Below are 23,213 nucleotides of genomic sequence, written 5' to 3'. Positions count from 1 at the left end.
TTCGCAGGACCAAGAATTTATTCCTAAAGCATTTATATCCAACAGAGATCTTCATATATATAAAGAAAATGTGTGAAGATCAGGTTAGAGACAGAATTGTTTGGGGGGCGTCACTTGGATAAAGTTGACAGTTTATTTAGGTCAAAAGCTTAAATTAACCCCAGGAAAGAGTTTGCTGCTGGTGAAAATGAAGATCTGGAAGAAGGAGCATTTTCACACTGGGAGGAAGGGATGGGGTAAGTGAGCAAGTCTTGGCCATGTCTCATCCCCAGTTGCGGCCCGCTTGAGGACATATGCCTCTCCTCCTGGTGCAGGCGTGCCTGGCCTGGTCTCCGTTCCACTGCTGCTCTGGGGCAGGAGATGGCTCCTGTGGACACGGAGTCTGAAATTCCCTGCACACTCCTGTGACCCCGTGCAGAACGAAGGAGAGGGACAGTCCGTTGAGTGAGGAGGACGCTAGCGTTCTCCTCTATCAATAGCAAGTTTGGCTGAAATGCAAATATCCAATAACCAGAGTGCAGGAAGGAGCTCACCCTTAGGAAAGCAGTGGTTAAAATCCGCGAGTCTGGCTCTGCAGGGCCTGATACCCAGGGCTTCCGCTGTCACTCATACATGGGGGCAGGTCTAGCATTCCATCCAATCAGAGGCACTGGGGCGTGGCCCTGCCCACTGTTCATCCAGACAAGGAGGGGGTCGCATTCCTGCCTTCACCTTTGTGGCTGAGCGGGCCGCGGTTCGGATCCGGTCTTTCCAGCCCGGAGAGGGACCTGGTGCCTCTACCCAGGATTTTGTCGCTCTATCACCTGCGCTATGCCCTGCTGTAGTCACAGGAGGTGTAGAGAGGACCCCGGGACATCTGAAAGCCAGGAAATGGTGCGTGTGTGAGGCTGGGTGTCGTGAGACGGGGGAGGGGCTGCCTGGACCGACGGGAACCGATTGTGGCGAGACCCCGGCCTTCCTGCGGGCGACTTCGGGATCTGGGACCAAGTCCTCCTGGAGCCGCTCGGCCCTTGGTCCCCTCGGCTGCTGGGTGTGGCTGGGCCGACAGCCGGGACACCAGGCGTCCTGTCCTGTCCCTGCGCGGCGACTGCGGTTCCAGCGCCCGAAGCCACGCGTCTACCCAGATTGTGCGGAAGCCGCGGGAGGGTCATGGGGGGGATCCCGACTCGGGTGTGGGGTTCGTGCCTAGGAGGAGCAGCGGTCTGTGGGGCCCCAGTGTCCCTTTTTTCTCTTGTTAAAAACTAAACTAAGGAAGTTAACAAAGAGTTCATTTGAGCAAACAGAGATTCACGAATGAGAAACACCCAGTCCTGGCTTGTAGTTTGTCAAAGGAAAAAGCCAAACTATGTAAAATAAAGAAGTTTGTTCGGAGCCGAATAGGAGAGACCTTAGCCGAGGGAAAAACAGCCCCGAGAAGCCTGGAGTGAGTGGTCCCGAGGCGGCTCAAGACAGTTTGGTTTTATTCATTTTAGAGGGACAGGAATTGCAGGGAAAATAATGAATTAGTTACTGGAAGGTGTAAGTTCCTTTGGCAGAAAGGGACCTGGCCGGGCGCGGTGGCTCACGCCTGTAATCCCAGCACCTTGCGGGCCGAGGCAGGTGGATCACCTGAGGTCAGGAGTTCAAGACCAGCCTGGTCAACATGATGAAACCCCGTCTCTACTAAAAATATAAAAAAGAAACTAGCCGGGCATGGTGGTGGACGCCTGTAATCCCAGCTACTCGGGAGGCTGAGGCAGGAGAATTGCTTGAACCCAGGAGAGGGAGGTTGCAGTGAGCCCACACAGTGCCACTGCACTCCAGCCTTGGCGACAGAGTGAGACTGTCTAAAAAAAAAACAGAAACAAAAAACAGAAAGGGTGGGACCTGTGGAAGGGGGATTAGAAGGCACAGGTGGTTGGGGGATTCTGTAGGTGGCAGCTGGTTAAGAGTGTGAAGCTTTGTCTAAAGTTTGGAGGAGGTAGGAAGGAATGCTGAAGGAAGGGGGTCTGTTATCTGCCACTTGATTCCATCCCAGCCAAAAAACAGACCTGTTTCTCTAGATTTTATGAATTCTAAGGTGTGACTTTACCCTTACCTTGCGTGGCCTTAGGTCTTGTTTGTAATTTGGTATCTTATTGCCACAGGAGTCTTTTTTTTCCAGTCTGATGATGTCTGTTTTTACATTAATGTGCGTCAGTTGCTGCATCTAAACTCCTAAAGGGAGAGGGTGTAAGGAAGCCTGTCTCACCTCCCATCCTGTCATACAGAGGAACTCAATTTTCAGGGTTTTTTGGGGGTCCTCTTGGCCAAGAGCCGGTCACTTCCCTTACCTGGGAAGGTACTTTGTTTTTGTTTTTGTTTGAAACAGGCTCCTTCTGTCACTCAGGCTGGAGTGCAATGGCTCGATCTCGGCGCACTGCAAGCTCCACCTTCCGAATTCAAGCGATTCTCCAGCCTCAGCCTTCCGAGTAGCTGGGATTACAGGCGCGCACCTGAAGGGGCCTGCCCCTCCACACCTGGGGGTATTTCTCATCGGGTGGAGATGAAAGACTGAGAAAAGAAATAAGACACAGAGACAAAGTATAGAGAAAGAACAGTGGGCCCAGGAGACTAGTGCTCAACATGCGAGGACCTACACCGGTGCTGGTCTCTGAGTTCCCTCCGTATTTATTGATCATTATTTTTACTATCTCGGCGAGGGGAGTGTGGCAGGGCCACAGGGTGATGGTGGGGAGAAGGTCAGCAGGGAAACATGTGAGCAAAGGAACCTGTATCATGAGTAAGTTCAAGGAAAGGTACTGTGCCTGGATGTGCAGGTAGGCCAGATTTCTGTTTCACTTTACACAAACATCTCAGTGTAGCAAAGAGTAACAGAGCAGTGTTGCTGCCAGCATATCTCGCCTCCCACAGGGCGGGTTCTCTCCTCTCTCAGAATAGAATGAATGGTGGGCTTTACACAGACACATTCCATTCCCAGGAACCAGCAGGAGACAGAAGCCTTCCTCTTATCTCAACTTCAAAGAGGCCTCCATCTTTGACTACTCCTTCTCAGCACAGACCCTTCACAGGTGTCGGGCTGGGGGATATAAGGTCTTTCCCACGAGGCCATATCTCAGGCTGTCAGTTGGGGGAAACCTTGGACAATACCAGGCTGTTTGGGCAGAGGTCCCTGCGGCTTTCCACAGTGCATTGTGCCGCTGGTTAATAGAGAATGGAGAATGGTGATGACTTACTAGGCATACTGCCTACAAACATATTGTTAACAAGGCACATCCTGCACAGCCCTAAATCCATTAAACCTTGATTCAATACAGCACAGGTTTCTGTGAGCACAGGGTTGGGACTAAAGTTACAGATTAACAGCGTTTCAAAGAAGAACAATTTTTCTTAGTACATACCAAAATGGCGTTTCTTATGTCTTCCTTTTCTACATAGACACAGTAACAATCTGATCTCTCTTTCTTTTCCTCACATGCACCACCAGGCCCGCCTAATTTTTGTGCTTTTAGTAGAGATGGGGTTTCACCATGTCGGCCAGGCTGTTCTCGAACTCCTGACCTCAAGTGACTCACCCGCCTCGGCCTCCCAAAGTGCTGAGATTACAGGTGTGAGCCACCTCACCAGACCAGAAGGTATGTTTTTATTTTTAGTTTACAGATTGAAGGCTAGGCTTTTATTAGGTACATGAGGAGACAAACCAGATAAATGCTTGATTGGTGGCAGAGATGCAGTTGCCTTATTTGGACTTGTCAACCCAAAATAATTGAAAGGTTCAGATTTCAGTTTGAAGAGTTTATTCAAGTGGAAAGATAGCAATGGCCCATTCAGGAAAAAATAGACTCCAGAGAAGTGGACTCAGTATTCTAAAATTGGAAGTTAAGTTCTTGCTTATATCACCAGGAAAAGAGGTCGTGATCAGACCCCAAGAGAGTTCTTGGATCTCACACAGGAAGGAATGCAAGATGAGTCACAAAGTGCAGTGAGAAGAGAGTTTGTTGAAAGCTTACTCTGGGCTAGCATGATGACTTAGATCTGTTTTCCAATCACATTGGGAGGCCGAGGCGGGAGGATCACTTCTGGTCAGCAGTTCGAGAGCATGTTGCCTGGGCAACATAGGAAAACCCCGTCTTTTCCAAAAATAACAAAATTAGCTGGGTGTGGTGGCCTGCACCTGTAGTCCCATGTACTGGGGAGGCAAGAGTTCAAGACCCAGCTGGCCAACACAGCGAGACCCTGTCTCTATTAAAAAAAAAAAAAAAAGGAAAGGCAAGGAAGGGAGGGAGGGAGGGAGGGAGGAAGGAAGAAAGAAAAAGAAAAGAAAAGGAAGGAAGGAAAAGAAAGAGTGATTCTCTTATAGCATACAGCATCTTTATAAAGCAAGTAGAGGAATGTACTAAGTTTTTCTTATGTGGGAGTCTTGTCTATGTGAAGACTAAACTAACCTGTGCCTACCTGCATGTGGGCTGACAGCGTCACAAAATTTATTACTCTGTTGATTTAAAGAAAACTACCCTTTACATTTTAGCACCTAAGTGCATTAAAACATAACTGTAATTATCTTTTTTTTTTTTTTTTTTTGAGACGGAGTCTTGCTCTGCCACCCAGGCTGGAGTGCAGTGGCTGGATCTCAGCTCACTGCAAGCTCCGCCTCCCGGGTCTACGCCATTCTCCTGCCTCAGCCTCCCGAGTAGCTGGGACTACAGGCGCCCGCCTCGTCGCCCGGCTAGTTTTTTGTATTTTTAAGTAGAGACAGGGTTTCACCGTATTAGCCAGGATGGTCTCGATCTCCTGACCTCGTGATCCGCCCGTCTCGGCCTCCCAAAGTGCTGGGATTACAGGCTTGAGCCACCGCGCCCGGCCAACTGTAATTATCTTGAAAGCACATGTTGTTACGGGTATTGGGACATCGGGACATTCTGTTGTTGTGGGAGTGTAAGGATACTTGCAGGCATCTTCAGGCTGTTTCCTTCGTGGGAAACATTTGATGATCATGGATTGTGACTGGCAAGGAGTGTTTCTTGTTAGTCTCAAGATGGAGCTGAACTTAAATTGGTGTTACTCTGGCTCCCCTAGGCCCCTGCTTCCCTGACACTTATATAGGGAAATTGCAAATAAATATAATAGGATTGCATTTTCCATACAAGGCTGATGTATGAGGTACAATAGTTTAATTTTATTTTTTTCTGTGAGCTAATGTCTTGTTCTGTGGCCCAGGCTGGAGCAGTGGTGTGATCATGGCTTGCTGCAGCCTTGACCTCCCCGGCTCAAGCACCTCCGCCTCCCAAGTAGCTGAGACTGCAGTTGCCCACCAGCACACCTGGCTGATTTTTTTTTTTTTTTTTTTTTAACAGAGGTGGGTCTCGATATGTAGCCTAGGCCGGTCTCTGGCTCCTGGACTCAAACAGTCCTGCTTCCTTGGCCTCCAAAAGTGCTGGGATTACAGATACCAACCACTGCACCCGGCTAACAACTTAATTCTTTAGGGTTTGCTTTTTTTCCCCCAGAGCTTGTATTCTTTTCTTTCTAGCTGGTTTTTATTTCCTTTTCAATTTAAAAGAGTGAATTTAACATTCCAGCTGAAGACAATGTGATAGGCATGAAGTCTTTGTGTGAGGAAGTAAAGAGGGAAGTTAGTTTACTACAGAGATCAGTAGTGAAGAGGGGCCTGGCAGGATGGCTACACCCGGAACCCCAGCACTTTGGGCGGCCGAGGCAGGTGGATGGCTTGATCTCAGGAGTTCAAGACCAGCCTGGGCAACATAACGAGACCCTATCTCAATTGTGAAAAATCATATTAAATTAAAAAATAAAAAGTGAAGAGGGAAAGGGTCTTTCCTGTTTCCCTTCAGTCATTTAGAACATTTTACAAAACACTATAGGTAAGAAAGAAGGTGAATCTGTAATCAGGGAAAGGAGAGTTCCAGCTGTCTATGTGAAAGCTGTGTGTCATGTGACTCAACCCCATGATCATATTGCTTCAAGATAATTGAGAGATCTGTCAGCTTAAATTTTGGAATTACTTTGTTGTTTTTGTTGTTTGTTTGTTTTGAGACAAGGTCTCACTCTGTCGGCCAGGCTGGAGTGCAGTGGCGCGATAGCTCACTGCAGCCTCCACCTCCTGGGTTCAAGTAATTCTCCTGCCTCAGCCTCCCAAGTGGCTGGGATTACATGCATGTGCCACCACACTCGGCTAATTTTTGTATTTTTAGTAAACATGGGGTTTTACCACATTGGCCAGGCTAGTCTCACACTCCTGTCCTCAAGTGGTCTGCCCACCTTGGCCTCCCAAAGTGGTGGGATTACTGGTGTGAACCACTGCACCTGGCCTGACTTACTTGTTCACACAGCCTATATAGGTAGAAAATTTCTATGTATGTAATTACAAGGTAATTGGTAAATTGTGCCTGATTAAGCATAAATTTTATTTTCCTATAAATTAGCAATTTCCAAGAGTTGTATTTAAATTTGATTTCAGGGCCCTTAGGTAGGACCCTAGGATACTACACACAGTTCAGTCTCATTGCTTCTTATTTAAATTTTTTCACACTTTCCAGGGTGATTGGTTTCAGCTTACATTTTCCAAATATATGCAATGCAGGGTCTCAAATCCTCCACCCTCATACCACAGCCTAACTCTTCAAGGGCTTACAGTAAAATCAGTGTCTGAACATTTCACATGAGAGGAAAGCAGAGAATCACCACTAGACATTTTCCTGAAAAATCCTTTCTGCCTCTCCTCCTGTTATCTTTCCTAGACACAGACACCTTATCAGGATATCTTTGGGATGAGGTTCCTTTCTGGAAACTTTACAGGGTGGTATGTCTTCAGTACATCCTTCTATCTTTTCCAGGTTTTGAGTTTTAGAACTGCCTGTTGCTGACCCAAGACCCCCACAGTTGCCGTGTCTCTTGGAGGGTCTAGTGGGTATCAGTGCCTAGGGGAGTGGGGCCTCCCAAGGGAGCAGCTGAATGACTAACGGTGGAGGAGATAGATGCCTGGTATACTGTTCATCTAGATACCCATGAATTGGGTATCTAGATGAACAGTATACCCAATTCATGGGTGCTCCGCTTCTCTCTCCCAACTTCAGTTTCCATTAATTGGAGACGCATGGCAGGTCAGCTAATCGGATGTTGCTATTGAGAAAAAGCAGAAATGATATCTGTCCTTTGGATTATCTCAACTGTGAAGAGAGAAATATCCCAAAAGACAAGGAAAGGCCACCCCAACAAGATTGTATCTAGCTGTCCCACACGGAGGTAGTCACCAGAATGCAGCTGTATAAGTCTTATGTGTGAGTTGACCCCATGGAGGAACTGGGAGGAGGTGGAGAACTGGAAACTCTGTTGAGTTTGAGTAAAGGTTTCTTCTGTTATGAGAATGTGAAATCCATAAAGAAAATGCATGCTAAGGTAGCATATGATTATAAGAACTCACTATAACCGGCAGCTGTAGAATGAATTAAATTATTGTATATGGAGATGATGGGTAGCAGATTGATTATTCTCTGGTAGAGAACCATTTGTCCCTGCTTTTTCTGTTAAGTGTTCACCACTTATATCATTGGCTGGCAACACCTGGTTTGTCATAGTTTCATATTACCTTAAATAGATGCCCAGACTGGGTGTGATGGCTCATGCCTATAATACCAGCACTTTGGGAGGCTAAGACTGGCAGATCACCTGAGGTCAGGAGTTTGAGACAAGCCTGACCAATATGGTGAAACTCCATCACTATTAAAATTGAAAATTAGCCAAGCATGGTGGTGCATGGCTGTAATCCCAGCTACTCGGGACGCTGAGGCAGGAGAATCACTTGAACCTGGGAGGTGGAGGTTGCAGTGAGCTGAGATTGCACCATTGCTCTCTAGCCAGGGCAACAAGAGCAAAACTCTGTCTCAAAAAAAAAAAAAAAAAAAAATAGGTGCCCTAGTTTCACAATTTGCTGTTCTCCATTGGCCTATCTTTCCATCTCTGATAATACCATTTTCTGTTAATTAGTTTAGAGTTCAAAGCTGCAGTGTGTAGTAGGGATAGTGCCTCTGTATCTTAGTTATCTTGGGCTACTGTATCAAATTACCATAGACTGGGTGACTTAAAGAATAGACATTTATTTCTGGCAGTTCTTGAGGTTGTGAAGTCCACGTTCATGGAGCTGGCAGATCTAGTGTCTGGTAAGGGCCCGCTTCCTGGTTTGCAGATGGTCATCTTGTGTTTTCTTCACCTGACAGAAAAGAGAGGGAGCCGGCTCTCCTGTGTCTTCTAATAAGACCACTAATCTCATTCAGAAAGGATTTATTCCTATGCTCTCATCTAATCCTAATTAATTCCCAGAGATGTCAACTTTAATACTATATTGGGGGTAGGTTATTAATGTATGATTTTTTGGAGTGGTGCAAATATTCACACCATAACACCCCCCAACCATATTCTATAGAGGATCTTGGCTATTTTTAGTCATTGTCTTGTATTTCAGTTTTTAGAAGTAGTTTTTTCTTAATTTTAGTGAAGGAAACAAACTGCCTTGTACATTTCATTTTTTTTTTTTTTTTTTTTGAGACGGAGTCTCGCTCTGTAGCCCGGGCTGGAGTGCAGTGGCCGGATCTCAGCTCACTGCAAGCTCCGCCTCCCGGGTTTACACCATTCTCCTGCCTCAGCCTCCGGAGTAGCTGGGACTACAGGCGCCCGCCACCTTGCCCGGCTAGTTTTTTTTTGTATTTTTTAGTAGAGACGAGGTTTCACTGTGTTAGCCAGGATGGTCTCGATCTCCTGACCTCGTGATCCGCCCGTCTCGGCCTCCCAAAGTGCTGGGATTACAGGCTTGAGCCACCGCGCCCGGCCATTGTACATTTCATAAAATAAAATATAACTGTAGGCATATTTCCAAGAGGTTACATCATAGTGATACTTAATCTCCTTTTAAGGACACATGGCATTTTTTCCATTATTGCATTTTATATTGATGTTTTTCAGTGTAAACTTTTTGCATAATAATCATTTTTTATCTTTCTTGAGATTTTTTTGGACTTCAAGAAAATTAATTTTAATAGAAATTAGTGGCTGGGTGTGGTGGCTCATGCCTGTAATCCCAACAGTTTGGGAGGCCAATGCATGCAGATAGCCTAAGTTCAGGAGTTCGAGATCACCCTGATGAACATGGAGAAACCCCATCTCTACTAAAAACACAAAATTAGCCAGGCGTGGTGGCACAGGCCTGTAATCCCAGGTATTCAGGAGGCTGAGGCAGAAGAATCGCTTGAACCTGGGAGGCAGAAGTTGCCGTGAGCCAAGACCCCAAGATCATGCCATTGCACTCCAGCAGCAAGAGTGAAACTTTGTCTCAAAAAGAAAGAAAGAAAGAAAGAAAAAAATTAGTCCAGCCTGGGCAACATGGCAAACCTTGTCTACACAAAAACTTACCTGGTCATGGTGATGTGTGCCTGTAGTCCTAGCTACTCAGGACACTGAGGTGGAAAGAACTGTTGAGCCTAGGAGTTCGAGGCTGCAGTGAGCTATGATTGCACCACTACACTCCAGCCTGGGTAACAGAATGAGACCCTGTTTCGAGAAAAAAGAAAAACAAAAAAATTAGTTTCAATCTGTTATACTGTTGTTGCAGATAATTAGAATTCACTGAGATTTATTTCTGTATAGGGTATGCATTCCAGAAACTAAAAGTATTATATACGCACAAAATACATTAAAAAATTGCACAATGAATCCAAATATTGATGGAGCCAGTATTGTGAATGATAAGACAACTGCCCTACTTTTCTTTATGCTTCCCCAACCTGGGTACCCATCCATATCAGTATATTTTATTTTTGCGCGTTTTTTATGCAAATGATAACCAATATGCCAACATGTGATTTTTTTTTTTTTCTTTTTTTGAGACAGAGTCTCGCTTTGTTGCCCAGGCTGGAGTGCAGTGGCGAGATCTTGGCTCACTGCAGGCTCCACCTCTTGGGTTCACGCCATTCTCCTGCCTCAGCCTCCCGAGAGGCTGGGACTACAGGTGCCTGCCACCACACCCGGCTAATATTTTGTATTTTTAGTAGAGACGGGGTTTCACCGTGTTAGCCAAGATGGTCTCGATCTCCTGACCTCGTGATCCACCTGCCTCGGCCTCCCAAAGTGCTGGAATTACAGGCATGAGCCACCGCGCCCGGCCAATATGTCGTATTTTATATTGGGGTTTGATTTAAACTCATTTGTGAACCTTACATGGAATGATAGTTAATTCACTTTATTTAGTTGATTTGATGATTTAGGACAGTGGTTGTTTACCCAAAACATTGAGCAGATAATCCACAGAGTTCCCGCATTTTTCTTCCAAGCTCATAGTTCCCCGTATTTTAAACATCTTGACTGGCCAGATGCTGTGCCTCATACCTGTAATCCTACCACTTAGAGGGGCTGAAACAGGAGGATGGCTTGGACTCAGGAGTTGGAGGCCAGCCTAGGCAACATAGCAAGACCCTGTTTCCAAAAAAAAAAAAAAGGTTTTAAACCAAAGAAACCATATTGACTGTGTGTGGTGTATCCTACAGTTGATGCAAGAATACATTACATGTGAACATGATGAAAATTGAAGACGCCAATGCTGTTATTACCTAAAGTCCATCTTTTACATTAAACTTCACTCTTTTGTTCTGTGGTTTAAGACAACTGCATGTGTCATGTATTCACCATCAGTCTTATACAGAAGCATTTCACAGGCCTCAAAATCCCCTGTGCTCCTCCTAATCATGGCTCTCTCCTCCCTCTTTTGCCATCCCTGTTTATCCCTGGCAACAAATGATGATGTTCCTGCCTCTAGAGTTTTGCATTTTCCAGAATATCACATATTTGGAATGATGCTGTAAGTGGCCATTTCAGACTTGCTTCCTTCATGTAAAAATATGCGGTGAAGGTCTCTCGAAAGCTTTGTTGCTTGACAACTCATGTATTTTTTATTTTTGTTTATTTATCTAAAAAAATTTTGTTTTTGAATGGCGTGAACCCAGGAGGCGGAGCTTGCAGTGAGCCGAGATTGCACCACTGCACTCGAGACTGTGTCTCAAAAAAAAAAAAATTTTGTTTTTGTTTTTGTTTTGTTAGAGACAGGGTCTCAAACACCCCAGCTCAGGTGATCCTCCCACCTCAGCTTCCCAAAGTGCTGGGATTCCACTTGTGAGCCACTATGTCCGGCCACTCATTTTCTTTCACCACTGAGTAGCATTAACACTGGATGGGTGTTACCATGGTTTGTTTCTTTATTCACCTGTTGAAAGGCTCATCTTGAGCCTGGTGTGATGCTTCATCCCTGAGTTCCCAGCACGTGGGAGACTGAGGAGAGAAGATTGCTTGAGGCCAGGAGTTAGAGACCAGCCTGGTAGATACAGTGTGAGACCTCCTCTGTTTCATTTATTTATTTTTTTAAAGACTCACCTTGTTTGAGTCTAGTTTTTGGCAGTTATGAGTAAGGCTGCTAAAAATGTTTGTGGGAGGACTTTTGTGTGGACATGTTTTTAGTTCATTTGGGTCAATATTGTAGGAGTGAGACTACTGAATCAGTAGGACACCACGCTTATTTTCTTCAGAGCTCCGCAGACTGTCTTCCAAATCGGCTGTAGAAGTTTCCATTCACATCGGTAGTGAAGGAGAGTTCACTGTCATTGACATTAGGAAGGGTCAGTGCTTTGGATTTTAGCTACTCCACCAGGTATTTGCTGCTGCTTCCCTGTTTCTTTCCTTTCTTTTTTATTTTTTTATTCTTTTGGAGACGGAGTTTCATTCATGTTACCCAGACCGGTGTACAATGTCGCTGCAGCCTCTGCCTCCCGGGTTTAAGTGATTCTCCTGACTCAGACTCCTGAGTAGCTGCGATTACAGGTGTTCGCTGCCACGCATGGCCGCTGTTTGTATTAGTGGAGACGGTTTCACCATGTTGGCCAGGCTGGTCTCAAACTTCTGACCTCAGGTGATCCAGCTGCCTCAGCTTCCCAAAGGGCTGGATTACAGGCGTGAGGCACTGTGCCCAGCCTGTTTTCATTTGCTCTTTAATAGCATGTAATGTAGAGCATCCTGTCATATGTTTGTTTGCCATAATTACATTCTTTAGGGGGAGATATATTTGGAAAGATTGAGCTGTTTTTTTGAGACTGAGTCTGGCTCTTTCACCCAGGCTGGAGGACAGCGGCGCGATCTCAGCTCACTGCAACCTGTCTCCCACGCCCCAGCGATTCTCCTGCCTCAGCCTCCTGAGTAGCTGGGATTACAGGCTCACACCACCGGGCCCAGCTAATTTTTTTTTTTTTTTGGAGACGGAGTCTGGCTCTCTCACCCAGGCTGGAGGGCTGTGGTGTGATCTCAGCTCACTGCAAGCTCTGCCTCCCGAGTTCACTCCAGTCTCCTGCTTCAGCCTCCTGAGTAGCTGGGACTACAGGTGCCCACCACTATACCCAGCTAATTTTTTTTTGTATTTTTAGTAGAGACGGGGTTTCATTGTGTTAGCCAGGATGGTCTCGATCTCCAGACCTTGTGATCCACCCATCTCGGCCTCCCTAAGTGCTGGGATTACAGGCCACTGCACCCCGCCCCCGGCTAATTTTTGTATTTTTACTAGAGACAGGGTTTCACCATGTTAGTCAGGTTGGTTTCAAACTCCTGACCTCGGTGATCCATCCATCTCTGCCTCCCAAAGTGCTGCGATTACAGGTGTGAGCCACCACCCTGACCTTTTGCCTTTTTTTTGATTGGTTGTTTTTTTTCTTACTGAATTTTAGGAGTTCTTCATACCTTTTGGGTACCAGTTCTTGATCAGATAGGTGTTCTGCAAATATTTTGTCCCAGTCTGCCACCTGTCTTTTTATTCTGTTGACAGAGTCTTTTCCAAAACATTTTTGTTTTGAATGAAGTCCAATTTATCGATTTTCTCATTCACATATCATGCTTTTTGTGTTGTGTGTGAAACCTTATTGGGAAATCCAAGGTTGTCTTGGTTTTCACAAGCGTTATGTTCTAGAAGTTGTGAGGTTTGCATTTTCCATTTGAGTAAACGATTCAATAGGAAGTAGTTTTGTAAAAGGTACAGTTCTGTGTCTAATTCATTTCTTTGCATTTGCTAATTCAGGTGTTTCAATACCATTTGTTTTGTGCCACCATGCCTAATGTTTTACTTTATTATGGAGACGGGGTCTCCTTATGTTGCCCAGGCTGGTCTGGAACTGCGGGGCTCAATTGATCTGTCCGCCTTGGCTTCTGGGTTTGCATTTTTAATACTTGTCTTTATGGTAGATTTTTCTGTTTCTAGTGCCTGTCTTGTCATCTTATGGGATCTTCTCGTATATTTAATTTGTTGAGCATTTTAAATCGTGAGGAGATATTAACCTATTTATGCTGGAGGTTGCACTTTTTTGAATTGCAGACGTGCGAAAAATCAGACTTTGGCCATGACCTTAAGCAGCAGGATATAAATAACTCCCACATCCTTAGCTTTCCAAAAATGCAACACTAGGCATAAATTGGTTAAGGCTTGTCAGATGCCTTTTCTGCCTCTGTTAGGACATTCTTATGGTGTTTTGTTTGTTGGTTTTAAGACAGAGTCTCACTGTGTCGCCCTGGTGGGAGTGCAGTGGCGTGATCTCGGCTCACTGCAACCTCCGCCTCCTAGGTCCAAATGATTCTCCCACACTGGCCTCTCAAGTAACTGGGACTATAGACACATGCCACCACGCCTGGCTAATTTTTGTATTTTTTTAGAGATGGAGTTCCACCACGTTGGTCAGGCTAGTCTCAAACTGCTGGCCTCAAGTGATCTGCCCGCCTCAATCTTCCAAAGTGCTGGGATTATAGGCATGAGCCACCATGCCTGGCTGCTACCATGATTTATTATCATTACTTATCTTAAAAGAATGTAAAACTTATCAGCTAAAGAAATTTTACAGGTACAGTTGAGATGGTTTGACAAATCTACTTAAGTTCTCTAAGATGAATTCTATTGTATTTTGCTTTTTTCAAAATTATCCAGAGGTTTCATGCATGTTGTAGTACGGGCCACGATTTCATTTTCTTTTCTTTTTTGTTTTTGAGTCGGAGTTTCACTCTTGTTGCCCAGGCTGGAGTGCAGTGGCACAATGTTGGCTCACCTGCCTCCTGGGTTCAAGCAATTCTCCTGCCTCAGCCTCCCGAGTAGCTGGGATTACAGGCACATGCCAACACGCCTGGGTAATTTTGTATTTTTCGTAGAGATGGGGTTTCTCCATGCTGGTGAGGCTGATCTCAACCTCAGACCTTCAGGTGACCCGCCCACCTCGGCCTTCCAAAGTGCTGGGATTACAGGCATGAGCCACCATGCCCGGCTAAGATGTCATTTTATAATAGTAAATAATATCGCATTTTATGTATATGCTTACCACATTTTGTTTTCCCATTCAGCTGTCAATGGATAGGTTATTGGCTGCATTGCTTATTACTGCCACCTCAGGAAGGTCGTATAGTGGTTAAATCTGTGCTTATTACACCTGGGTATCTCTTAGGAGTTTCTTGTTTGTCCTCTTGTGTACATACAGTGCCAGGTTTTTTTTTAGGAATGTCCCCTTTGCCCTGTCAGCATCTATCTAGCTACATTCTGGCAGGATAACTGCAAAGTGAATGATTCCTGGAGATCATAATGGAAGTTTCTTTCTACCGAGGTGATTCCCCTACTCTCTGCTTATATCTAGCATGCCTGTTTCAGGTGGTCCCTGGGGGTGGCTCCCTCAAAGAGCAGGGGCTCCCCATCATGCTCTTTGCTAGCTATCTGCTTCCTCTGACAATATCAACAAAGATGACACTTTGGGAACAGGCATTTTCAAGGATGCACGGCCTCAGGTCTGCTATTGTTAACTTTGTTCTGCATATGAATTCACAGGATTCTATTATGACAGGTACTACAGACCCACAGTCCAAAGAGACATTAGGGACAGCCCAGGCAGTTCACTTTTTTCCCTGGGTTCAGTGAATATACACATTTTCCTATCCTGCTGTGACTTTGACTTTACCCCTTGTTCAGTTCTAGCATCACAATTGCTTTATGAACTAGCCAGGTGTGGTGGCACATGCTTGTGGTCTCAACCACTCAGGAGGCTGAGGCATGAGAATCACATGAACCCAAGAGTAAGACGTTGTAGTGAGCCAAGATGGTGGCACTAGACTCCAGCCTGGGTAACAGTGCAAGATACTGTCTTAAAAAAACCAAAACCAAACAACTGCTGGTGGGGCATGGTGGCTCACACCTGTAATCCCAGCACTTTGGGAGGCTGAGGCAGGCAGATCACCTGAGGTCGGCAGCCTGACCAACATGGAGAAACCCTGTCTCTAGTAAAAATATAAACTTAGCTGGGTATGGTGGCACATGCCTGTAATCTTAGCTACTCAGGAGGCTGAGGAAATAGAAGTGCTAGACCCCAGTGGTGCAGCCTGGGTGACAAGAGTGAAAATCTGTCCCAAAAAAAAAAAAAAGGCAGGTACAGTGGCTCACGCCTGTAATCTGAGCACTTTGGGAGGCCAAGGTGGGCAGATCACGAGGTCAGGAGATCGAGACCATCCTGGCTAACACAGTGAAACGCCGCCTCTACTAAAAACACACAAAAAAATTAGCCAGGCATGGTGGCAGTCGCCTGTAGTCCCAGCTACTTGGGAGGCTGAGGCAGGAGAATGACTTGAACTGGGGAGGCAGAGCTTGCAGTGAGCTGAGATCGGGCCACTGCACTCCAGCCTGGGTAACAGAGCGAGACTCCATCTCAAAAAAAAAAAATTGCGTTATGGAAGAAAGTTTCTCCCTGTATATACAGGGGGAAAAGGATCTGATGAGCAAAGCAAGGAATAAGTGTTTGGAGTCCACGGCATCCTGAGAACATCTTGGGAATAGAGTCTAGGCCCCCAGTGCTGTCACTCTCACCCATCCTCCTCTACACATGTGAGATGTTTCAGGACCCAGTGGCCTTTGAGGATGTGGCTGTGAACTTCACCCAGGAGGAGTGGGCTTTGCTGGATATTTTTCAGAAGAATCTCTACAGGGAAGTGATGCTGGAAACTTTCAGGAACCTGACCTCTATAGGTAAGGATGACAGTATTCCTTTCCTCGGTCCATTAGTGAACCAGTGTTTCTAGCTTATCAATGCTGTTGAGTGATTTAGAACATAGACAGGAAATACTTTGATGAATAAATGAGGTATGGCTGCAGTAAATCATGGGCATAGAATCTAATAATTTTTTCACAATTTTATAATGCCTCAGGACTATTTTTGTGTGTCTGTATTTTAGGAAAAAGTTGGAAAGACCAGAACATTGAATATGAGTACCAAAACCCCAGGAGAAACTTCAGGTAATTTGTACTTACAAGACAAAGCAGTGTCTCTCTAGACAATCTTAGAATATGACAATATATTGAAAATAAGTAAAACAAAGAACTAAGTCCAGGATCAAGTTCATTTATTTTTAGAATATTTGATCAAAAAACATATATGTAAATGTGACATAGGCTGTGGGCTCACTCCTGTAATCCCAGTCCTTTGAGAAGTGGAGATAGGAGGATAGATTGAGGCCAGCAGTTCAAGAACAGCCTGGGCAACATAACGAGACCATATATCAACAACAGCAAAAAATGAGCTGGGCATTGTGCTATGCATCTGTAGTCCCAGCTACTCAGGAGACTGAGGCAGGAGGATCACTTGAGCCAGTAAAGGCTGCAGTAAGCTATGATGGTATCACTGCACTCCAGCATGGGCAACAGGACAAGACCCTGAAACAAAAGAAAAATGACAGAGTATTTAGTATTTGTAAAATAGTTTACTTGGGAAGAGTATTAAGAAGTCCCATATAAACATTTTTTAAAATAATACTTATGGCTGGGACACCTTGTAGAATATGTTGTCCAGTCACCTTCAAACAATTCAGCCAGGGCCGAAAGCCTACACTTTGATGGACAGTGTTAAAAATGCAAGTGCAGTACTTGTTGATGAATATAAAATTACTTATAAACAAACCCTTCGTAATGTGCTTCTCACTTTTGACAGGAGTCTCATAGAAGACAAAGTCAATGAAATTAAAGAAGACAGTCATTGTGAAGAAACTTTTACCCAGGTTCCACAAGACAGGCTGAACTTCCAGGAGAAAAAAGCTTCTCCTGAAGTAAAATCATGTGACAGCTTTGTGTGTGGAGAAGTTGGCATAGGTAACTCATCTTTTAATATGAACATCAGAGGTGACATTGGACACAAGGCATATGAGTATCAGGAATATGGACCGAAGCCATGTAAGTGTCAACAACCTAAAAAAGCCTTCAGATATCGCCCCTCCTTTAGAACACCAGAAAGGGATCACACTGGAGAGAAACCCTATGCTTCTAAAGAATGTGGAAAAACCTTTGTTTTCTATTCAAGCATTCAAAGACACATGGTGATACACAAAGGGGATGGACCTTATAAATGTAAGTTTTGCGGGAAAACCTTCCATTGTCTCAGATTATATCTTATCCATGAAAGAACTCACACTGGAGAGAAACCATATGAATGTAAACAATGCGGTAAATCCTTCAGTTATTCTTCTACCCTTCGAATACATAAAAGAACTCACACTGGGGAGAAGCCTAATGAATATCAGGAATGTGGGAAAGCATTTCATAGTCCCAGATCCTATCGTAGACATGAAAGGAGTCACACGGGAGAGAAGCCTTATCAGTGTAAGGAATGTGGGAAAGCATTCACGTGTCCCCGTTACGTTCGTATACATGAAAGGATCCACTCTAGGAAAAAACTTTATGAATGTAAGCAGTGTGGGAAAGCATTATCCTCTCTTACAAGTTTTCAAACACACATAAGAATGCACTCTGGAGAAAGACCTTATGAATGTAAGATATGTGGGAAAGGCTTTTGTTCTGCGAATTCATTTCAAAGACATGAAAAAATTCACAGTGGAGAGAAACCCTATAAATGCAAGCAATGTGGTAAAGCCTTCCCTCATTCCAGTTCCCTTCGATATCATGAAAGGACTCACACTGGAGAGAAACCCTATGAGTGTAAGCAATGTGGGAAAGCCTTCAGATCTGCCTCACACCTTCGAGTGCATGGTAGGACTCACACTGGAGAGAAACCCTATGAATGTAAGGAATGTGGGAAAGCCTTCAGATATGTGAATAACCTTCAAAGTCATGAAAGGACACAAACACACATAAGAATACACTCGGGAGAAAGATGTTATAAATGTAAGATATGTGGGAAAGGCTTTTATTGTTCCAAATCGTTTCAAAGACATGAAAAAACTCACACTGGAGAGAAACTCTATGAATGCAAGCAATGTTCATTAGTTCCAGTTCCTTTCGATATCATGAAAGGACTCACACTGGAAAGAGGCCATATAAATGCAAGCAATGTGGGATAGCCTTCAGAGCTGCCTCAGTCCTTCAAATGCATGGTAGGAGTCACCCTGAAGAGAAACCCTGTGAGTGTAACCAATAAGGGAAAACCTTCAGATGTGCCCCACACCTTCGAATGCATGGTAGGACGCACAATGGAGAGAAACCGTATGAATGGAAGGAATGTAGGAAACCCTTCAGATCTGCCAGGAACCGTCAAATTCATGAAAGGACACAAGCACACATAAGAATGCACTCTGTAGAAAGACCTTATAAATGTAAGATATGTGGGAAAGGCTTTTATTCTGCCAAGTCATTTCAAATACATGAAAAATCTTACACTGGAGAGAAACTCGACGAATGTAAGCAATTTGGTAAAGCCTTTTTTTCCTTTCACTTCCTTTCAGTATCATGAAAGGACTTATACTGGAGAGGACCCCTGTGAGTATAAGCAATGTGGGAAAGCCTTCATATCTACCTCACACCTTTGAAAGCATGGTAGGACTCACACTGGAGAGAAACCCTATGAATGTAAGCAATGTGGGAAAGCCTTCAGATCTGTCAAAAATATTTGAATTCATAAAAGGACACACTGGAGAGAAACCCTATGAATGTAAGGAATGTGGAAAAGTGTTCCATAATTTCTCTTCTTTGCAAATACATGAAAGGATGCACAGAGGAGAGAAGCCCTATGAATGTAAGCGTTGTGGGAAAGCATTCACATCTGCCAAGATCCTTTGAATACATGCAAAACACACACTGGAGAGAAACCCTATGAATGTAAAGAATACAGGAAAGCATTCAGCTTGCCTACTTCCTTTCATAGACATGAAAAGACTCACACTGGAAGGAAACCCTATGAAGGTAAGCAATGTGGCAAAGTTTTCACTTCTTCCAGTTCTCTTCAATATCATGAACTCACACTAGGGAGAAACCCTATCAATGTAAGCAATGTGTGAAAGCCTTTATTTCTTCCACTTCTTTTCAATATTATGAAAGGACTCACACAGGAGAGAAACCCTATGAGTGTATGCAGTGTGGGAAAGCCTTCATTTCTTCTAGTTCCCTTCAGTATCATGAAAGAACTCACATTGGAGAGAAGCCCTGTGAATGTAAGCAATGTGGAAAGCCTTCAGATCAGCCTCACACCTTCAAATCCATGGAAGGACTCACACTCGAGAGAAACCCTATGAATGTAAGCAGTATGGGAAAGCATTCAGACCTGACAAGATTCTTTGAATACACATAATGAATGTAAACAATTAACTGTTTATAATAACTGCATACTAACAAATGTTATTCTTTTTAAATAATTAAGAAGCTATAATACCCCATTGGTGTCATGTATTAGATCAACCTTATACTGTTAAATTGTTATTACTTGGACATTGTGAGTCAGTATAACCATGTGGATAAAATGCCAGGCATCTTTTTTTTTTTCAGAAATTTTACTTTTCATACTTTTCATACTTAGGTACTTTATCTAACTCTAATCAATCTTTCCTTCTTTCTTTATTTCTTCTTTTTTTTTTTCCAGAAAGAATCTCACTCTGTCGCCCAGGCTGGAGTGCAGTGGCATGATCTCAGGTTGCTGCCACGTCTGCCTCTAGGTTTCAAGCGATTCTCTTGCATCAGTCTCCTGAGTAGCTGGGACTACAGGCGTGCACCACCATGCCAGGCTGATTTTTTGTATTTTGTATTAGAGATGGGGTTTCACCATATTGGTCTGGTTGGTCTCGAACTCCAGACCTCATGGTTTGCCCCGCCTCGGCCTCCCAAAATGCTGGGATTACAGACATGAGCCATCGTGCCCAGCCTCAACCCTAATTTTTCATTCACTCATAATACCAAAAGTTATCTCATATACCTCTGAGTGCCTTCTTCCCCAAAATCACCAGTGCCATACCTGCTGTCAGCAAGGGTGTAATATACCGTAGTGGTAAATATGACCACAAGTCATCAATGACTGTGGGAGTATGAGAATTCCAAGTCACATTAGTAAGAAGAGAAAAATTTTGGTCATGGTTATGATTTGAAATATGTTTTCTTTTATCACATTTAGAAATGTAGTTATAAAATGTTCTCTTTTTTTGTCCTGATCCATCGTGGTCACTGAGGAGCGTTGTCTCATACGCCTGGTATATGACACGTGTCTCTCCAGTGGTAAAAGACTTGGCCTTGGCTGGACACAGTGGCTCATGCCTGTAATCCCAGCACTTTGGGAAGCTGAGGTCAGGAGTTCGAGACCATTTTGACCAATATGATCAAACCCCGTCTCTACTAAAAATTCAAAAATTAGCAGGGCGTGGTGGCATGCTCCTGTAATCCTAGCTGTTCAGGAGGCTGACACAGGAGAATCGCTTGAATATAGAAGGCAGAGGTTGCAGTGAGCTTGAGGTCGCACCATTGTACTCCAGCCTGGGCAATAACAGTGAAACTCCATCTCAAAAATAACACAAAAAACAACTTGGCCTTAGAGCCAGGTGAGATGGCTCACGCCTGTAATCCCAGCACTTTGGGAGGCTAAGGCAGGTGGATCACTAGGTCAGGAGATTGAGACCACTCTGGCTAACACGGTGAAACCCCATCTCTCCTAAAAAATACAAAAAATTAGCTGGGCGTGGTGGCGGGCGCCTGTAGTCCCAGCTACTCGGGAGGCTGAGGCGGGAGAATGGCATGAACACGGGTGGTGGAGCTTGCAGTGAGCCGAGATTGCGCCACTGCACTCCAGCCTGGGTGACAAAGTGAAAGCAAGACTCCGTCTCAAAAAAAAAAAGACTTGACTTTGTGGTGAGGGGAGGTCATCTGTAGACTCCTGGACCCGTTTTTGCCTTACTTATTCTCTAAAGACTAAAATATTTCCTAAAATGTATGGGCACTGTTTATCAGAAAGTACCTTAGTTAAAACATATAAATTCATTTATGCCTTATAAAGCTACATTTTTTCAAATTGCTTTACTGAGTCATAGGAGGCTAAAAATTTGTGTAAATTGGCCAGGTGCGGTGGCTCAAGCCTGTAATCCCAGCACTTTGGGAGGCCGAGACGGGCGGATCACGAGGTCAGGGGATCGAGACCATCCTGGCTAACACGGTGAAACCCCGTCTCTACTAAAAAATACAAAAATCTAGCCGGGCGAGGTGGTGGGCGCCTGTAGTCCCAGCTACTCGGGAGGCTGAGGCAGGAGAATGGCGTAAACCTGGGAGGCGGAGCTTGCAGTGAGCTGAGATCCGGCCACTGCACTCCAGCCTGGGTGGCAGAGCAAGACTCCGTCTCAAAAAAAAAAAAAAAAAAAAAAATTGTGTAAATTGTCTAAATACAAGCCTGTCTTTCTCTGATAATGTGCTGTTGATGTTAACTTGTCAACAGCCTGCTTATATCAGCAGTGTAAAGTTAACAGCAACATAGAAGTTTCTTTTCTATATTATGCAATGGCATAGACCAATTCAGTCACTTCCTTTTAGGTGCCAATGAAGCTGCTCTTCAGAAACACTTATTTAAAACTCCCTAAGTTCAAAATCCAGGCACCACAGGATGCAGCATCAGCCACTGACCAAACCCTGTCTGTGTGTGGAGGTGACATACCCAGTCCCAGATAATGTATCCACATCAGTGAAGGGTGGAATCATTGATTGTCAGGTCACACAAAGTAACTCAGAGCAGGGAAGACAAGGCAGTGAAACCTGACCAGGAACGGTGGCTCACACCTATAATCCCAGCACTTTGCTAGTCCAAAGCAGGTAGATCACTTGAGGTCAGGAGTTCAAGACAAGCCTGGCTAACATGGTGAAACCCCATCTCTACTAAAAATACAAAAATTAGATGGGCATCATGGTGTGTGCCTGTAATTCCAGCTACTCAGGAGGTTGAGATAGGAGAATTGCTTGAGCCTGGGAGGCGGATGTTACACTGAACTGAGAATAGGCCATTGTACTCTCCAGCCTGATCAACAGAGTAAGACTCCATCACAAAAAATAAAAATAAATTTAAAAAACAGTTGGGTGCACCTGGATGTAACCCCTGTCTCATCCTTCTGCCTTGAAGGCCAAATGCACCCTGATACTTTTCACCGAAGAGTAGAAACACCACCATTCACTTGACCCCAAATGTGACTTTACACAGGATGCAAGCACAGTGTTGGAATGGCCAATGACAGTAACAATAGAAGTGCAGGTTGAGGGTGTTGAACAGGACACACTGGAGAGCCTGACATTGGCCTAGACTATGACAGTGTCTTGATCCTTCACAAAGAGCCAAGTAGCAACCCAAAGAGACATTGGAGCACAGTCCCAAAGAGTGTTCATATGCCAGGAAGGCCACTAATTTTGGAAGGCAGTGACGTTAGTGCCTGTTGGAGTCCTGATCCTTCATAACATATGCTTTTCTGCATCTGGTTAGACAAGGAAATCTGCAATTTTTGACTTTCAGCATTTAGAAATAAATTATTTTAGCAGTCCACACACTTGTTTATTCTGAACTAACTTGAGACACACAGCTACAGATAGGGAATATCATGAGTATTTCCAAGACTAAAACTTTTCATGAAGTCAGTGGGACCCTCTCATGGGAGGGTTTTAAGACCCACAATCAAAAAGGTGGGGAAACTAGAGTGGAAGGAGGGCAGCAGAAGGTCAGGGGCCTTCCCCAGAGGCCTAACACACTCAACATTACCCTGGATGAGAACAAATACATACCATAACACCACACTCTCTTCAATGTACGACAGAGAAAATGAAACGAATTCAAACTAAGCTTTCAGAATTCCACGTTATACAATTAATAAGGTTTTAATATTACTCTTGTGTTGATGTTAAGGAATTATTAAATATGAACAGCATTTTCTGGTTATATATGGAA

At 44.4% G+C, this 23,213-nt stretch overlaps 1 protein-coding gene across 6 annotated transcripts; it reads left to right on the top strand.

Annotated features, from left to right (window-relative positions):
* Positions 1 to 663: 663 nt before the first annotated feature.
* Positions 664 to 19,809, top strand: LOC117074215 (zinc finger protein 440). 6 transcript variants are annotated; one of them, XM_033195425.1, is made up of 5 exons: positions 664 to 873; positions 15,928 to 16,063; positions 16,270 to 16,330; positions 17,022 to 18,174; positions 18,603 to 19,809. In XM_033195425.1, exons 1-5 carry the CDS (start codon positions 811 to 813, stop codon positions 18,771 to 18,773), a joined length of 1,584 nt encoding a protein of 527 aa, XP_033051316.1. In that variant the 5' UTR covers positions 664 to 810; the 3' UTR covers positions 18,774 to 19,809. The 6 variants fall into 6 exon arrangements, with proteins under 6 accessions (XP_033051316.1, XP_033051319.1, XP_033051315.1 ...); XM_033195428.1 differs by having other exon boundaries at positions 665 to 873; positions 17,022 to 18,136; positions 18,836 to 19,809; XM_033195427.1 differs by adding an exon at positions 7,074 to 7,277 and having other exon boundaries at positions 670 to 873; positions 15,937 to 16,063; positions 17,022 to 19,809.
* The last annotated feature ends 3,404 nt before the right edge of the window (positions 19,810 to 23,213 follow it).

The sequence above is a fragment of the Trachypithecus francoisi genome, unplaced genomic scaffold, assembly GCF_009764315.1.
Source record: "Trachypithecus francoisi isolate TF-2019V2 unplaced genomic scaffold, Tfra_2.0 Lachesis_group5, whole genome shotgun sequence".
NCBI lineage: Eukaryota > Metazoa > Chordata > Mammalia > Primates > Cercopithecidae > Trachypithecus > Trachypithecus francoisi.
This window is presented reverse-complemented; position numbering and strand designations above follow the sequence as displayed.